Below are 16,003 nucleotides of genomic sequence, written 5' to 3'. Positions count from 1 at the left end.
GTCGGAAAACGAAGAGAAGCAATGGGTTTGGAGGCCCAGGGCGGAGAGGATTTAGCGTGAGATTTGGGGCGAAGCTTTGAGGATACGAGGTGTAAAATTTCGCATGAGGGACTGGAGGCTGAACATTTTGGAACCAAGGCTGTCAGGGGGCCGGGCCGGGCCAGTTTGGAGACCTGAATGGGACAGGGGAGACCAGCGAGCTCAGGTGCTGCAGAGCTCGCGCATATCCTGGAAGAGCCGGCACTCAGGACGCAGAGTGGGCGTGGCCTCTCCTGGCCCCGCCCCCACGGCCCGCCCAATGGGCGGGGCCAGCCCGGCAGTTACATAACAAACCTGAGTGAGTCGCTGAGGAGCGGCGCCCGTGCCGGCGGCGGGGGCGGGGCATAGCCGGGCCTGGGCGGGGCCAGGCCTGCACCGGGCCAGGCAAGATGGCCGCCGTGGAGCCGGAGTCCGCGCCTCTGACCCTAGAATCGCTGCCCACCGACCCCCTGCTCCTGATCCTGTCTTTCTTGGACTACCGGGACCTCATCAAGTAATGGGGCGGCGCGCGTGGCAGGGGCGGGGTCCCGGGGGCGGGAGGAGGCGGTGAGGCTGGAGGGACAGGGGGCCCGGCTCGCTGACTGGACCTGGACCTTGCGGGAACCAGAGGTGATGCGGGGCCGCCCTCCTGCGGAGCCACCCAAGGGGCCCGGGCGAGACCGGGGCAGTCCGGGCCCCGCCTTGAAGGTCTTCCCTCCGGGACCCAGACCCGAGGAGCGACGGGAGCCCTGTCTCCCAGGCCTCGGTGGAGGCTCATTTCCGGGGCGAAGGAGGGACTGCTTCCCTCTGCCGCCCCCCACGACCCCCGCACCCCACACACCCCCCCGGCCTGCACCCGCTGTGTCCCAGCCCCGGCCGCTTGGCAAAGACCCTTTCCGGCCCGAGCGCTCTTGTCCGCGGGGGCCCCGGAACAGGCAGGCAGGGCGCCGGCGAGAAAGGAGCCGGGCGACCCCCCTGATCCCAGGTGCGGCTCCCGCGCACCTTTGTACCTGGCGGGGCGCAGCGCACTCGGGGACTTCTGCTGCTGCAGACATTGCCCTGCGGTCAGCCTTCCTCCTCGCTGTCACAGGTTGCATTTTGTGTTTCTGGGGACTGACTTCCGTTGGTGCGATACAGGTGACCGCTATCTCTCCGGTACGCGCTGGGTCGCCCGGATTACTAGCATCTGTTCCAAAAATAAACACCGCTTGCCGGTCGGGGTGGTTCAGTGCCCAGTTCCTTCAGCCCAGTTCCTTCCGCGCTTGAGACTGGCTGGGATGGTGGAAGAGATGGCGCTGTTTACACCCTTGACAGCTGGTGGCATGGCTCTTTTTTTTTTTTTTTTTTTGTGCTGCCACATCTATTGAAGAGGAGGTGAAGTCGCCCTCTTAAGGACGGGTAGGCGAGATTCAGGGTTTTTGTTTTTGTTTTTTGGGTGTGTTTTTTTTTTTTGCACTTGATCTTAGCCAAAAGGCCGAGAAGCGATGTGTGTTTTTTTTTGGATTAACTATTGGATTCTGGCCGTTTGATGATGGTGCCCTGTGTTATCAGGGATCCTTACAGAAATAGAGCCTTTTGGGAGCTACTGGGAGCTGTTGGTTGGTCTAGCTGAGTAGTGACCGAGGGATAACGCCAAGTGTCTGGCTGTGTAGTACCTGTAACACTTATTTTTTCCCAAAAACAAATTTTTGTCTGCAGGCCGGTACTAAAGCAGAGATAAAGTTTCTCTTTTCTCTGGGGAAAGGCTGATCCAGCTGCAGGCTGTCTTCATCTGAAATATTCTAGTTGCGATAGCCTCTTAGAAATCGAAGACAGACACACACCCTTATGATCTATGGACCACATTGCTGCAGGGTGAACTTTCTAAGGCAGATCTTGCTGTCATTCTCCTTAAAAACTTAGACGCCTCTTGTTTGCAGACTATAAGCTAAATTTCTGGAAGCATTTAAGACGCTCACCATTTGGCTCAGTGTGCTGTAGCCAAGTCAGACTTTTGCCAGCACACCGCATGCTTGTGTTCTGTGGCTTCAGCTCTTGACCTTGCCCACAATGCCTTGTCCCCTTCTTCCCATCCTGGCAAGATGACATTTCTTTAAGACCCCCCCCCCCACACACACACACACACACACTTGGTTCCTTTCTCTTAACTTCTTTCTCTGTTTATTTGCCATGCCAGATGGGTTGTGTACACTTCTTAAATGTAAAGACTGTCTTGTTTATCTTTGTGATCATCATTTATTCACTGATTATTTTTTTTAATGCCTGTTGTGTGTGCCAGTCTGTTAAATGTCTTGGATACAATAGTGAGGAAGACAGATAAGGCCCCTCTCATGAAGCTTACAGTCTAGTGGGAAAGATGGAAAACAAACAAGTGCAAATACAAGAGATACTAAGTGCTATGAAGGAAATAAATGAACTACTATGTTAGGGAATGAGAGGGAGAGACAATTCACTTCGGAAGGGGCTACCATATATGAAGGACGCCATAGAGCAGTCCTGGCAGAGGGAACAGTGTGCTCAGAAGCTGATTGGACAGCGGCATGGCCTGTTGGAGGAGCTAGAAGGCTGGTGTTGCAGGAGGTAGGGAGTGACTCAGGCAGAGCGGCTTGAGAAGAAGCTGGTGAGCTCATGCAGGACCTCGGGAGCCGAGGTGAGGAGATCAGATTTTATTTTAAATGCTTTAGGTAGTAATCAAAGTTGTAAACAGATGTGACAGGATCCCTCCATAAATGTTTATGAAAGTGAGCTGAGTTGAATACCGTATTAGGGTTCTTGAGAGAAAAAGAATGTGTGTGTGTGTGTGTGTGACTTATCATAAGGTATTGGCTCATGAATCATGGAGGCTGAGAAGTCCTACTATCTGCCATCTGCAAGCTGGAGACTCAAGAAAGCTGGTGGTATAATTCCAAGGGCTGAGAGCTGGAGAGCCGATGGTGTAGATGCCAGCCTGGGTCGGAAAGCCTGAGAACCAGGGATGCCACGGACAAAGAAGATCCCTGGCTCAGCTCAAGCTGTCAGTCAGAGAGCAGATCTAACCTTCCTCTGCCTTTTTGTTCTAGTCAGGCCCACACTGGATTGGATGATGTCCACTCACATTGGGGAAGGTCATCTGGCTTACTTAGTCTATCCATTCAAGTGCTAATCTTTTCCAGAAACATCCACACAGGCACAACGCAGAAATAATGTTTAACCAGCTGTCTAGGCATCCCTGGGCCCAAGCAAGTAGACACCTAACATTAACAAAAACCATTGAATTTTATCCACAGAAAAGTTTCCAATGTACCGCAGCTTCTTTCCTACACTGTATTCCTTCTAAGAAAAATACAGCCCGACTTTGTCAAGTGTCCTGCTCATCGCTAAGCTCTGAAGGTTTTGGTGCATATTGCTGCACTGGATTAGGTTGGATTGGATTCATTCATTAGGGTCATTGTGTAATAGCAACTCCATAATTTGAATCTCCTTCTCCATTCCAGGGTGACTTATTATGTACCAATCATTCTTAACCCTCAGTGTGTATCAGAATTACATGTGGCACTTTTTAAACATACTTGTGCCTGAGGTAAAGATCTTGCCCCAAGCAAACGGAGTCGGAATCTCTAGAACAGTAGTTCTCATCCTTGTTGTACATCAGAATCACCTTTGGTGCTTATTTCAGATTCCTTTATGTTGTTTAACTCTTGAGACAGAGGAGGAGAAGGATCAAGAAAAGGACTCTGAATTACAAAACTGGACAGATTTAGTGTTTGCAAATGTTTGTTTGGGCATCTTGTGAGCTTGGCAGAAAAGGGTGAGGTTGAATTTTGTGTAAAATCTGAAAATTGAGGAACAGTTTTTAACATGGTCTTGACAAACCCCATGTGATTTGAGATTCCATTAATTGATTAGCCATGGCCCAAGTGAGATCTTTGAATACTATTTTCTATAACTTGTGATTCCTCTTCTGAAAAGATAGAAATCCATTTTCCTAATCTTAGGTTCATCCTTTTTGTAAATTAAACATGTAGTGTTGGATTTGCAGGATAGGAACACTGTTGTATTAGGACACAGTATAGCACTGGCCGGTGTGGTTTAACATATTTTTTAAAAGAACACAATGTAGAATATAATATGTAACAAGGAATTTATTTGTTTCTAACATTCCATGCTTTTGAGCAGTTGATACTAACTTGAATAGCTATGGCTATTGAAATAGAATTGTTATGATGGTGACACTTTATAGATGGGCTCTCCAATAGTTGGTATAATTAAAAAGTGGTTTTAGCTGCAATATTCATTTCTTTTAAGAAAAATTAGAACAAAACAAACAAAAGTCTTGTGTATTAATATAAAAGGTCTCACAGATCTTAAAAATAAACACACTGAACAACACTCTTCCCGTGTGCAGAAATGATTATCATCACAAGGAGTGAAGAAAGGCTCTTTGATTTGAAATTAACTCCAGTGATTTATATATTTTGTAGACTTCCATAAGAAAATTACCATTGTAGAGATTTTGGGGTTTATTTGTGAACTCAAATAAGATTTCAGTACTCAAAAGGTAATTATACTAGCTAACACATTAAACAGATTTTGAAAATACTGTTTTGTAATTATAAGGGTAGAAAGTGGAAAAGGAGAAAAGCAAAAGGAATAGAATAAATCTTAACGTTGAATATTTTCATCTTGATTTTTAAATTGTTTTCTTTTTCTTTTCTTTTTTTTTTTATACTAACCGTGAACCTGGTTACTGTCAGTTGTTGCTACGTCAGTCGAAGACTTAGCCAGCTATCAAGTCATGATCCTCTGTGGAGAAGACATTGCAAAAAATACTGGCTGATATCTGAGTGAGTATTCAAGAAATATGTGTTCTTGAAACTTGGCCCCGGCTTCTACAACACTAGTCTATCCGGGTTCTCCTCTCTAACCCCTCTCTCTCTGTCTCCTTTGGTGGCTCTTCCGTGCCTGCCACTAAATGCTGGTGTTCTCCCAGCCTCTGTCCTTGGCCCCTGCTCTCTTCCCTCTGAACTCTCCGGCATGCACTGTGGCGGTTTACAGTGACTGCTTGTGTGCTGCTCACTCCCAACCCTGGATGTCCTCCCTGACATCCCCACTGGGCTCCAGACTTATTGCATAACCTCCTGCTCAACATCTCCATTGGATGACCCACAAGGGCTCATGAATTCAGTAAATATTAATAGATTTGACAGAATAAAAGTGTAGATAGCAGAAGGTGGGAGTTGGGAAAAGTGAAAGAGGGTAGGATTGCTACTGTCTTTTTCTTAGATTGAGGGGAATTGGGTAGTGACTGAAGTTGTAAAGCAAGAAGTAGAGGTTTAAATGTATTATTGAAAGTTGCAAGCTACTTAGTAGAACTGAATATTAATAACAGCTGTCAAACATTGGGAGGAGGGAGAATGGAGAGGAGAGAATTTTAAGTATTGCTGTATCCTGATCTTTTTTGTTTGTTTTGTTTTGTTTTTGTTAATCCTCACCTGAGAATATTTTTCCATTGATTTTGAGAGAGAGTGGAAGAGAGGAGGAGAGACAGAAAGAAACATCAGTGTGAGAGACACACATCAATTGGTTGCCACCCACACACACCCTGCCCAGGGTCTGGGAATCGAGCCTGCAACCAAGGTATGTGACCTGACCCTTAGGCTGAGGGCCGACGCTCTATCCACTGAGCCAGACCATCTAGGGCTATCCTGATCTTTTACTTTAGGGCAGTGGTCAGCAAACTCATTAGTCAACAGAGCCAAATATCAACAGTACAATGATTGAAATTTCTTTTGAGAACCAAATTTTTAAACCTAAACTTCTTCTAATGCCACTTCTTCAAAATAGATTCGCCCAGGCCGTGGTATTTTGTGGAAGAGCCACACTCAAGGGGGCCAAAGAGCCACATGTGGCTCGCGAGCCACAGTTTGCCAACCACGGCTTTAGGGTATCAATAGATAGATGTGAAATTGATAAATCAAGAATTAGAGGCATAAACATTTAAAATTACAGAGGTAACTTTCAGAAATAACTAAAGTTTCCTTTGAGAGGTTGGGCTTCATAAGTTCTTTGGTACTTTTTTTGGTTTTGATAAATATGTATGTATATATTATTTACACTAATAAAAAAATACTACCCCCCCCAAAAAAAAAAAAAACACAAAAAAATCAAACAATTCCTGAATTGTCCTTTTCTCCATCTTTGAACTTGATCATCCTACATTCCTGGTCTTTGGGGCAGCACCATCCATCCACTTGAGCTTCTAAGGCCAAACCAGGAGTCATCCCTCATTTCTCCTCTCCTCTCTCCCTTCCTGTCTCCCTCCTTCCTTCCCTCCCTCCCTCCATCCCTCTCTCCCTCCGTTTATTCAGTTACTAAGCCCTTCTGATTTTAGCCTCTATATTTCTTGAATCTTTCTACTCATTTCATCTAGCTACCAGTTTGAGTTCAGTTCATCATCTCTTACTAGGATTACTGTAAAACCCTCCTGACTCATCTCTGAGCCTCTAGTTTACACCCCTCCCACACCATAGCCACAATTCTGTCTTTGAACTACCCTGTTACAACCCTTCAGTGGCTCTTCATTTCCTGCAGGATATTAGCATGTTACCTTACGGCCCTTTGTGGCTGTCTTCTCTTGTATCACTTCTGCCTGATATTATTCTTTCTTCCTGATAAGACTGCATTTTTGAGGGCAAAAAGTACGCCTTATTTTTAATGTCCTCAAGTGGCTAAGTAGAAAATAAATATTTGTGGAATTGTATCAAATCTGAATGTTGAATTATGTGATTACTATGATGCTATATGATTCTCTGGGTGATTCAGTGTAGATAAATTAGATTAATATTATTGTATCATTAGATTCCAAATATTTTCTAAAATTGAACAACTACAGTTGACCCTTGAACAGCTTGGGTTTGAACTACATGGGTCCATTTATCTACAGATTTTTTTCAATAACTATTGTAAATTTATTTTCCTTAACATTTTCTTTTTCCTAGCTTACACTGTTATAAGAATATAGTATATAATACATATAATATACAAAATATATGTTAATCAACTGTTTATGTTATCAGTAAGGCTTCAAGTCAACAGTAATTTTTTTAAAAATATATTTTATTGATTTTTTACAGAGAGGAAGGGAGAGGGATAGAGAGTTAGAAACATTGATGAGAAAGAAACATTGATCAGCTGCCTCCTGCACACCTCCTACTGGGTATGTGTCCACAACCAAGGTACATGCCCTTGACCGGAATCGAACCCAGGACCCCCCAGTCTGCAGGCGGATGCTCTATCCACTGAGCAAAACTGGCCAGGGCAATAGTAGTTATTAGTTAAATTATACTCTCATTTTTTTAAAAAAATATTTTTATTGGTTTTAGAGAGAGAGGAAGGGAGAGGGAGAGAGAAACATCGATGTGAGAAACATCCATTGGCTTCCTCAAGCCCGCAACCTGGGCATATGCCCTGACCGGGAATCAAACCAGCAACCTTTCTGTGCCCTGGACAACGCCCAACCACACCAGCCAGGGCTTTACTCACATCTTGTTGTCTGGGACGCAGGTCAGGGAGGTCTGCACCCCTAACTCCTGTATTGTTCAAGGTCAACTGTACACACACATTTATAATTTTGTAATTGGTATGCTTTTAGAAGTAATTGAGATTCACACTCCATATTTTCTTCACATATTTTACTGAAACTAGAAAATTTAGGAAACAGGTAAGTAGAAAGTAAGAAATAAGTGATTCATACCCACCATGCCAGCAATAACTCCTGTTGTTAAATTTTTTGGTGTCACTATTTGCTAGTCTTCATTTGTAGCTAAAATGAATGAAAAGGAAGGCAAAAGTTACCAAAAATTTCCAATGAAGTTTGTTGGCAAATGTCTAGAATATGTAGTAATTTTATTTCAAAAGATTTTAAATCTCATTTTTGTAATCTGTTTAGGGAAGAGAAAACACAGAAGAATCAGTGCTGGAAGTCTCTCTTCATTGATACTTATTCTGATGTAGGAAGATACATTGACCATTATGCTGCTATTAAAAAGGCCTGGGATGATCTCAAGAGATACTTGGAGCCCAGATGTCCTCGGATGGTTTTGTCTCTTAAAGGTATGGTGAGCCACCCAAGATGCTAAGTAAGTTGTTTGCCATCACAAAATAAAAGGCAGAACCAGGATTTCAATATCAGGCTGATTTCAGAGCTATGGTCTTAACAGCAGTTGAAGGCAGAAAGGACCTATTCATCCTATTATTTAAAATGTCTTAGGACCTTAGAGAGCTCGTCCAATATTAGGACATTTGGAATATGAGAATGTAGACATTTCTCCTTTCAGGTACAGAGTTACCAAGAAACTAGGATACAGAGTAGCTTCTTTTTTTTTCACTCAATTTGATATTCCGAGGCCTCCCTGCTCACTGCTCTGTTCCTGGTGATTGGAAGTGAGGTGTTGTTGTCAGAGAATTCCTTGACAGCCCCTGTTTTACTCTCAGGTGTCAGCTCTCTGGGGGCTTTGCCATGAGTTGGAATAGGATAAAGGCTCTTTGATATCTAGAATGCAGGGGCTTTTAGGAATGCCAGGCCCTGTGAGTTTTAGGACTAAGTCAGGGACCTCCTCCTCACCTCAGGGGCCATAGTCCCTGACTCATTTTCAAGGCACCTAGAAAGGAAACTGGGAAAGCAGGTGAGTATTGGGCTTGGGGAAACTTTTATAAGTATCTTGAAATTATGATACATTAATATAGGGCGTCCCAAAAAAATGTATACACACACTTTGAATAATTATAAAGCCAGCGTTTATTAAAAGCTATTTCATTTTCAGAATTGAGCTATCAGCTGTTAAGTATATATGCATTTTTGGGGGACACCCTGTATATCTTTTATTAACCTGTCCAATGGTATGTATCATGTATCTTCAAATTTCATATTTACCTTACATGTTGGCTTAAATTTTTAGAGTTGGCGGGATTTTAGAGATCACTTAGACCAGGGGTTAGCAAAGTTTTTTTAAAATGACCAGATAGTAAATATTTTAGGCTTTGAGGGACAGACAGATGGTGTCTTGTTTTAACTATTTAACTCTTGCTGTTGTTGTAGAAGGCAGCATAGGCAATACATAAACAAACAGGAGTGGCACTTTTGCAAGAAAACTTTGTTCATAGAATCAGGCGGCAGGCGAGGGTTTGGCCTGCAGCCTAGAGGTTGCTGCTTCCCGATTTATACCAGCCCTCATTTACAGGTGAAGGGACAGGCTCAGAGAGTTTAGGTGACTAATGCAAGGTCACATAACAGTAAGTGACAGATAGAACTCTCATCTAGGTTTCTTGGCTCCAAGTAACTTTTTCACGGTCTCCTCATACAAGCAAGCTCGGGGGCAAGGAAAGTAAATGAATATTTATTGAGAGCCAGTAAAGCATGTTACTAAGCACTTGGAGCTCATTTAATCCTCGCTGTAATCCTCTCAGGTAGGTGGCATCTCCCATTTCACAGGCGAGGAAATAGGACTAAAGAGATGCGCTAACTTGCCGGAGTCAGTCAACGCAGAGCTGAGCGTTCACCTGGTCTGACTCCCAGGTTCTCTTGTAGTAGCTGCCTCTCTAAACCTTGACTTCACTGTCTTGTAAGCATATATTTCTTTATATTTTTCTTTTGCCATATTTGTTTGGTTGGTTTTTGGCTTTTAAAAATTTTCTTTCTCTCTAGTTACCTATTTTTTAAGAAATTCATAGTTTCTTAATGTTGTATGGTCCAGGCAGTTATTCAGTTTGTTTTGCAATAAACTTTTTAAAATAAAGTTTCCATTTTGGAGTAATTTGAAATTACAGGAAAGTTGCAAAAAAACAGTACAGAGAATTCTTGTATACTCTTTACCCAGTTTCAGTTTCCCCTGATGTGTTGCCTTGTGGGACATTTGTCAAAGCTAAAGTCTTCATTGGAAAATTATTATTAACTAAACTCCAGACTTTATTCAGATTCCACTAGCTTTTCCAATAATGTCCTTTTCAATTCCTGTATCCAACCCAGAATACCATATTGCATGTGGTTATGTCTTCTTAGTGTCCTCTGGTCTCTGGCAGTTTCTCAGTTTTTCCTTGTCTTTCATGACCTTGACAGTTTGAAGGAGTACTGGTAAGGCATTTTGTAGAATGGCCCTCATACTGACTTTGTTTGAAGTGTTACTCATGACTAGACTGGAGTAATGGGTTTTCAGAAGTTACTGCAGAGGCTCGGGGCACCTCATCACGTACCTGTGGGGATGTGATATCCACACGCTCTCACCAGTGATGTAAACTAGCCTCCAGAAACGTGCACAGATCCTAAGTGCACAACTCAGTGAATTATCACAATGTGAACACACCCATTGTAGCACCCTACAGGTCAAGACGTAGAATAATCTGTACCTAGAACCCTCCCTCTTTCTCAGGGGTAACCACTCTCCTCATTGCTGTTAGCACTGAGTAATTTTCTCTCTTTTTGAACTTTATGTAAATTGTATGATTGAGTATGTATTTTGTATGAATTATTTCCTTTTTCTTTTGTAAAATTCAACTGTTGTCTCTAACAGTAGTTTGTCATTCTTGTTGTGATATAGTACTCCATTGTTTGAGCAGACCACATTTTATAGGTTTATTCTGTTGATGGATATTTGGGTTATTTCTAGTTTTTGGCTAGTACCAATAATGTAGTGTAAAAAAATTGTAAATAATACAAATGTAAATCATTTTTTATGTACACATGAGCTTATTTCTATCAGGTAAATACCTGGGATTGAGTTTACTGGGTTGTAGCGTGTGCTTATATTAAACTTCAAAAGATACTGTTAATTTTTCAAAGGGGTTCTACCACTTTACATTCCTGCCAGCACTTTAATGTTGTCATTCTTTGTATTTTAACCTTTCTAATGGGTGTGTAGTGATGGTTTTAATTTGCATTTCCTTGAGTATGTACATTTACAACAGTTTTATTTCTTGCTTTCCAATCCTTAGATGTTATTTATTTCTTTTTCTTGCCTTATTGCACTGCCTAGGGTCTTATTAAACTGTCTAGGGCAGTGGTCGGCAAACCGCGGCTCAAGAGCCACATGCGGCTCCTTGGCCCCTTGAGTGTGGCTCTTCCACAAAATACCACGTGCAGGCGCGCACGTACAGTGCGATTGAAACTTTGTGGCCCAGGCGCAGAAGTCGGTTTTCGGCTCTCAAAAGAAATTTCAATCATTGTACTGTTGATATTTGGCTCTGTTGACTAATGAGTTTGCTGACCACTGGTCTAGGGCCTTCAGTGCAATGTTGGAAAGATATGATGTAAGCGTTCTTATCTTTCTCTTTGCAGAGAGAAAGCTTTTGACATTTCTCTGATGATGTTTGCTGTAGGTTTTTTGTACATGTTCTTTATCTGATTGAAGCAAGTTCCTTCTGATAGTAGTTTAAGAAGAGTTTTTTTGTTTTTGTGTTTTTGATAATTGAATTTTTATCAAATGTCTTCCAGTCTTATGATTATCATGATCTTTCTACTTCATTCTGTTAATGCACTGAATTACATTGCTTGATTTTCTGAATGTTAAACCATTACTCAAATAAACTTACTTTGGCTATAATGTATTATCCTTTTTCTATATTGTTAGATTTGATTGGCTAGTATTTGACTGGAGTTCTTACAGATATGTTCATGAGAGAGTTTGGCCTGTAATTTCCCTTTCATAAATGTCCTTGTCAGGTTTTGGTATTAAGATGATACTGGCCTTGTAAAACAAGTTGGGAAGTGTTGCCTCTTTTTCTGTTTCCTGGAAGAGTTTATGTAAGCTTGATCTTATTTCCTGTGTAAATGATTAGTAGCATATACTGATGAAGCCACTCAATCCTGGAGCTTTTATTGTAGGGAGGGTTTAAACTAAGGATTCAATTTCTTTATTAGAAATAGTACTCAGATTTTTTACTTATTTTCATGTCAGTTTTGATAAGTTATGTTTTTCTAGGCAATTGTCCACTTTATTTACATTTTAAATTGCCATAAAGTTTTTCATAAGATCCTCTTACCTTTGTAATGCTTGTTGGAGGGGTAGTGATTTCACTTTCCCATTTCTGGACTTATTTGCGCTTCCTCTCTGTTCCTCTTGCTCAGTCTTGCTAGGTACGGGCTAATCAATTTTAATAGTCTTTTCAAAGAACTGGCATCTGCCTTTGCCAATTCATTTCTTATTTCATTAATTTCTCTGATTTCTTTGAGTTTACTGTCACTTTTTTCCTGATTTGAGATGATTTAGCTAATAAATTTTCAGGGTTTCTTATTTTTTTCAAATGTTTTTAGGGCTATAAATTTTCCTGTGAACATAGTTTTAGCTTCATATCACAAGTTTTAATATGTTGTATTTTCATAAACATGCAGTTCAAAATATTTTCTGATTTTTTTTTCCTTGACCCATGGGTTATATAGAAATATATGGTTTGATTTCCAAACATATGGGGCTTTTTTAGAAGTCTTTTTTATATAATTTATATTTTAATTCCACTGTTATTAGAGAATATACTTTATGACTCTAGTCATTTGAAATTTGTTCTCTGGTCCAGTGTATAATCTATCTTGGTAAATGTTCTGTGTACACTTGAAAAGAGTGTATATTTTACCATTGATATACACGTATCAATACATATCTATACTAATAAAAGGGTAATATGCTAATTAGACTGGGACACCTTCCAGGAGACCTTCCAGACATCCTTCCAGACAAAGCCATGGTGGCGGGGCCGAGGCAGAGGCGGTTAGGGGCGATCAGGCCAGGAGGGGAGGGCAGTTGGGGGTGATCAGGCTGGCAGGAGGGGCAGTTGGGAGTAAGTGGGGGGGGCAGTTGGGGGAGAGCAGGCTGGTGGGGGGGCAGTTGGGGGCAAATAGGCCAGCAGGAGGGGTAGTTGGGGGGCGATCAGGCCAGCAGGCAGAGTGGTTAGGTGCGATCAGGCAGGCAGGCAGGTTGGCGGTTAGGAGCCAGCGGTCCTGGATTGCGAGAGGGATGTCCGACTGCCAGTTTAGGATTGGGCCTAAACCGGCAGTCGGACATCCCCCAAGGGGTCCCAGATTGGAGAGGGTGCAGGCTGGGCTGAGGGACACCCCCCCCCCCGCCCCCAGTGCACAAATTTTGTGCCCCGGGGCCCTAGTATATATAAAATTAGGCAAAACTTGTTGATCTTGTACTCTTGGTTATTTGGGGGGCTACTTGTTCTATTAGTTACTAACAGAGGTATGTTGAAATTTCTCACTGTGGTAGGCAGAGTCTGAGAGAGTTCCCAAGATTCCCATAGTCACTGTTACATGCATGGTATGAAGTCTCCCCTGGTGTGTGAGTAGACTGTGGATATAATTTATTTCACCTCTGTGGTTGGTCACGTTATATGACAAAGATGAAAGGGTTTTGCAGATACAATTAAAGTCCCAAATTTGTTGATTTGAGGAAATTATCCCGAGTGGACCTGACCTAATCAGGTAAGTCCTAACAGGAACTGGGCCCTTTTTTGAAGTCAAAGAAATTTGAAGCATGGATATTTCTCCTGTTGGCCTTGAATAACCAAACTGGCATGTTGTGGAGCGGCCAGGTGATAGGGAATGGCCGGCGGCTTCTAGGAGCTGAGGCCTCAGCTGCACTGCAAGGAACTGAATTCTGCCAAGAACCAGTGAGCTTGGAAGGGGACCCCAAGCATGAGATGCATAAGGTGAGATAGCAGCCCCGGTTGACACCATTGTTTCAGCCTTGTGGGGCCTGAGCAGAAGATCCAGTTCAGTCACGCCCAGATTTCTGACCTACAGAAACTGTGAAATAATAAAGGAGTGTTTTAAGCTGCTAATATTGTGGCACTAGGAAACAAATACACCTGCTATGATTATAGATATATCTTTTTCCACTTTTGTTCATTTAAAAAATTATATTTTGAAGTTGTATTATTAGGTACACAAAATTAGAATTATATTTGTGTAGTGAATTGAACCTTTTTGCCATTATAAAAAGTCCTCCATTACCTCTAATAATGCTATTTGCTTTAAATTCTAGTTTGTGTGATTTTAGTGGAGCTATTCTAGCTTTCTTTTCTCTATCTACATCTTTAAGATGTGCCTCTTGTATATGATCATGTTTGTTTTTTATCTGATGTCAGTCTGTCTTTTAATTAGATTATTTACTCCATATTTAATGTGATCACTAATATATTTGAATTTAAATATACTGCTTCTATATGTTTTTTTATTTGTGTCATCTGAGTAGGTGTTTCTATTTTGTATTCTTCTTACTTTTATTCTGTACTCCTGCTTTTTATTTAATTAAAGTTTGTTTTAAATTAGTATGTTTACCATTTTCTGGACCACAAATCTTAGAATATTTTAACTCCAATTACCTTTGTATTCTAGTTTTTGTGATTTTAATTTTAGTGTATTTTATATCCCTGGAAATGTTGTTGTTATTTTATTTACTTAATATTATCTTAGATTTAGCTTTTCTGTTGCTCTTTATTGTTTCCTGCACCTTCATGCTTCCATCTGGGATAATTTTTCTTCTGCTCTAGAATTCCTTTGTTTTTGTGTTTGTTTTTTTAATGAGGGACTGCTACCGCTAAATTTTTTCAGATCTTTTTTGGCCTAAAAAAGCATTTATTTCATCTTCACTTTTGATATATCTATTCACTGGATAGAGAATTCTTGTCAGTAGTTATTTTATTGAGCACTTTGAAGGTGCCATTCTTCTGGCTTCTGTTTCTGTTAAGAATTTTGTGGTCAGTCTTATTGTTCCTTTGAAGGTTCCTTACGTGGCTTTTCCCCTTCTCCTGCTGCTTTGAAAATTTCTCTGTCTTTGATTTTCCACAGTTTTCCAGTTGTGTGTCTAGATGTGATTTTCTTTGTAATTATTCTCCATGGAGTTTATAGTGCTTCTTGAATCTGTGGTTTGGTGTTTTCATCAATTTTGGAAAATTCTCTCAGTCCTGTGATACTGTTGAAAGCATTGCTCAATTTCTCCGCCACTCAGCCTCGTGTTTGCTTTCAGAATTGGCAATTGCCTCAAAGACAAGGTGACTCCTTTGGAGGCCTGGCTACCCTCTCAACTTCTCTCTTCTGGACCCCTCACCCGACCATGTCTCACTGTCTTTGAGGTTTTCCAAAAGCCTTGAAACCAATTTTGTGTTGTTCAGTTTTTCTAGTTCCTCAGCAGGAGGTTTGATCCAACAACCTGGTGGAAAGTAAACCTCTTTACTTGGTGTTTGTGACTACTTCCTACTTTTTAAAATTAGAGTATGTGGCAGGCTTACCAACGTGCAAAATTGAATTTAAGTTAGTGGCCGCCTCACAGCATGAACATACACCAAAGTTCAGTAAGAGATTCCTTTAAGACTCTTGAACAGTGTCAGTTTAGAGAACTTCTGGAGATTGTTTTTAATGAGAAGTGTGGGTATGTTAGATTAAGAAAGATGAGATATGCCCTAATGTTTGCATTGCAATGTGAAAAATTATTGTGGATTTCATTGGCGCATACCTTTCCATATTTTACTTAGTGCCAGTGTTTCCCGACTGAATTTGCTTGCTCAGAGCTTCAAATGTCAGCCAATCTAAAGTGATAAGTTTCTCTGAATTTTCAGTTCACTTCCCTATATTTCAGCAATGCATTTCGGGCAGAACTCATTTGCTCTAAGATTGTTTCACTGGCTAGCAGGAAGACTGTATTTCGTCTTAGATTTAAGGCTTATTGTTTCTTCATAATTTGCTTTTTTGTGCATTTGCAGAGGGTGCTCGAGAGGAAGACCTAGATGCTGTGGAAGCTCAGATCGGTTGCAAACTTCCTGATGATTATCGATGCTCATATCGTATCCACAATGGGCAGAAGTTAGTGGTTCCTGGGTAAGATGCTTGCTGTTTTGGTTGTTTTTAATGATACAACTTATTTTCTAGAAAGAAAATAAACAAACTGTAGTTGTAGTTGCTCTTAGTAGATTAAATAGCATAGGAGTTCCCTTTTCCTTGTAGCAATCCATAGACAAA

General features: G+C 41.5%; 1 protein-coding gene across 1 annotated transcript in view; it reads left to right on the top strand.

The window, feature by feature from the left end:
- Positions 1-404: 404 nt before the first annotated feature.
- The window catches only part of FBXO3 (F-box protein 3), a 33,611-nt gene continuing 18,012 nt past the window's right edge, over positions 405-16,003 (top strand). Inside the window, exons 1-4 of the mRNA XM_079787068.1 lie at positions 405-532; positions 4,752-4,841; positions 7,946-8,109; positions 15,748-15,862. Coding sequence (XP_079643194.1) covers positions 429-532; positions 4,752-4,841; positions 7,946-8,109; positions 15,748-15,862 — 473 coding nt within the window. The 5' untranslated portion in view covers positions 405-428. The remainder of the gene's footprint in view (positions 533-4,751; positions 4,842-7,945; positions 8,110-15,747; positions 15,863-16,003) is intronic.

Source organism: Cnephaeus nilssonii (assembly GCF_951640355.1).
Source record: "Cnephaeus nilssonii genome assembly, chromosome: 13".
NCBI classification, from domain to species: domain Eukaryota; kingdom Metazoa; phylum Chordata; class Mammalia; order Chiroptera; family Vespertilionidae; genus Cnephaeus; species Cnephaeus nilssonii.
The sequence above is the reverse complement of the archived record's forward strand: the minus strand, read 5'-3'. Positions and strand labels throughout refer to the sequence as shown.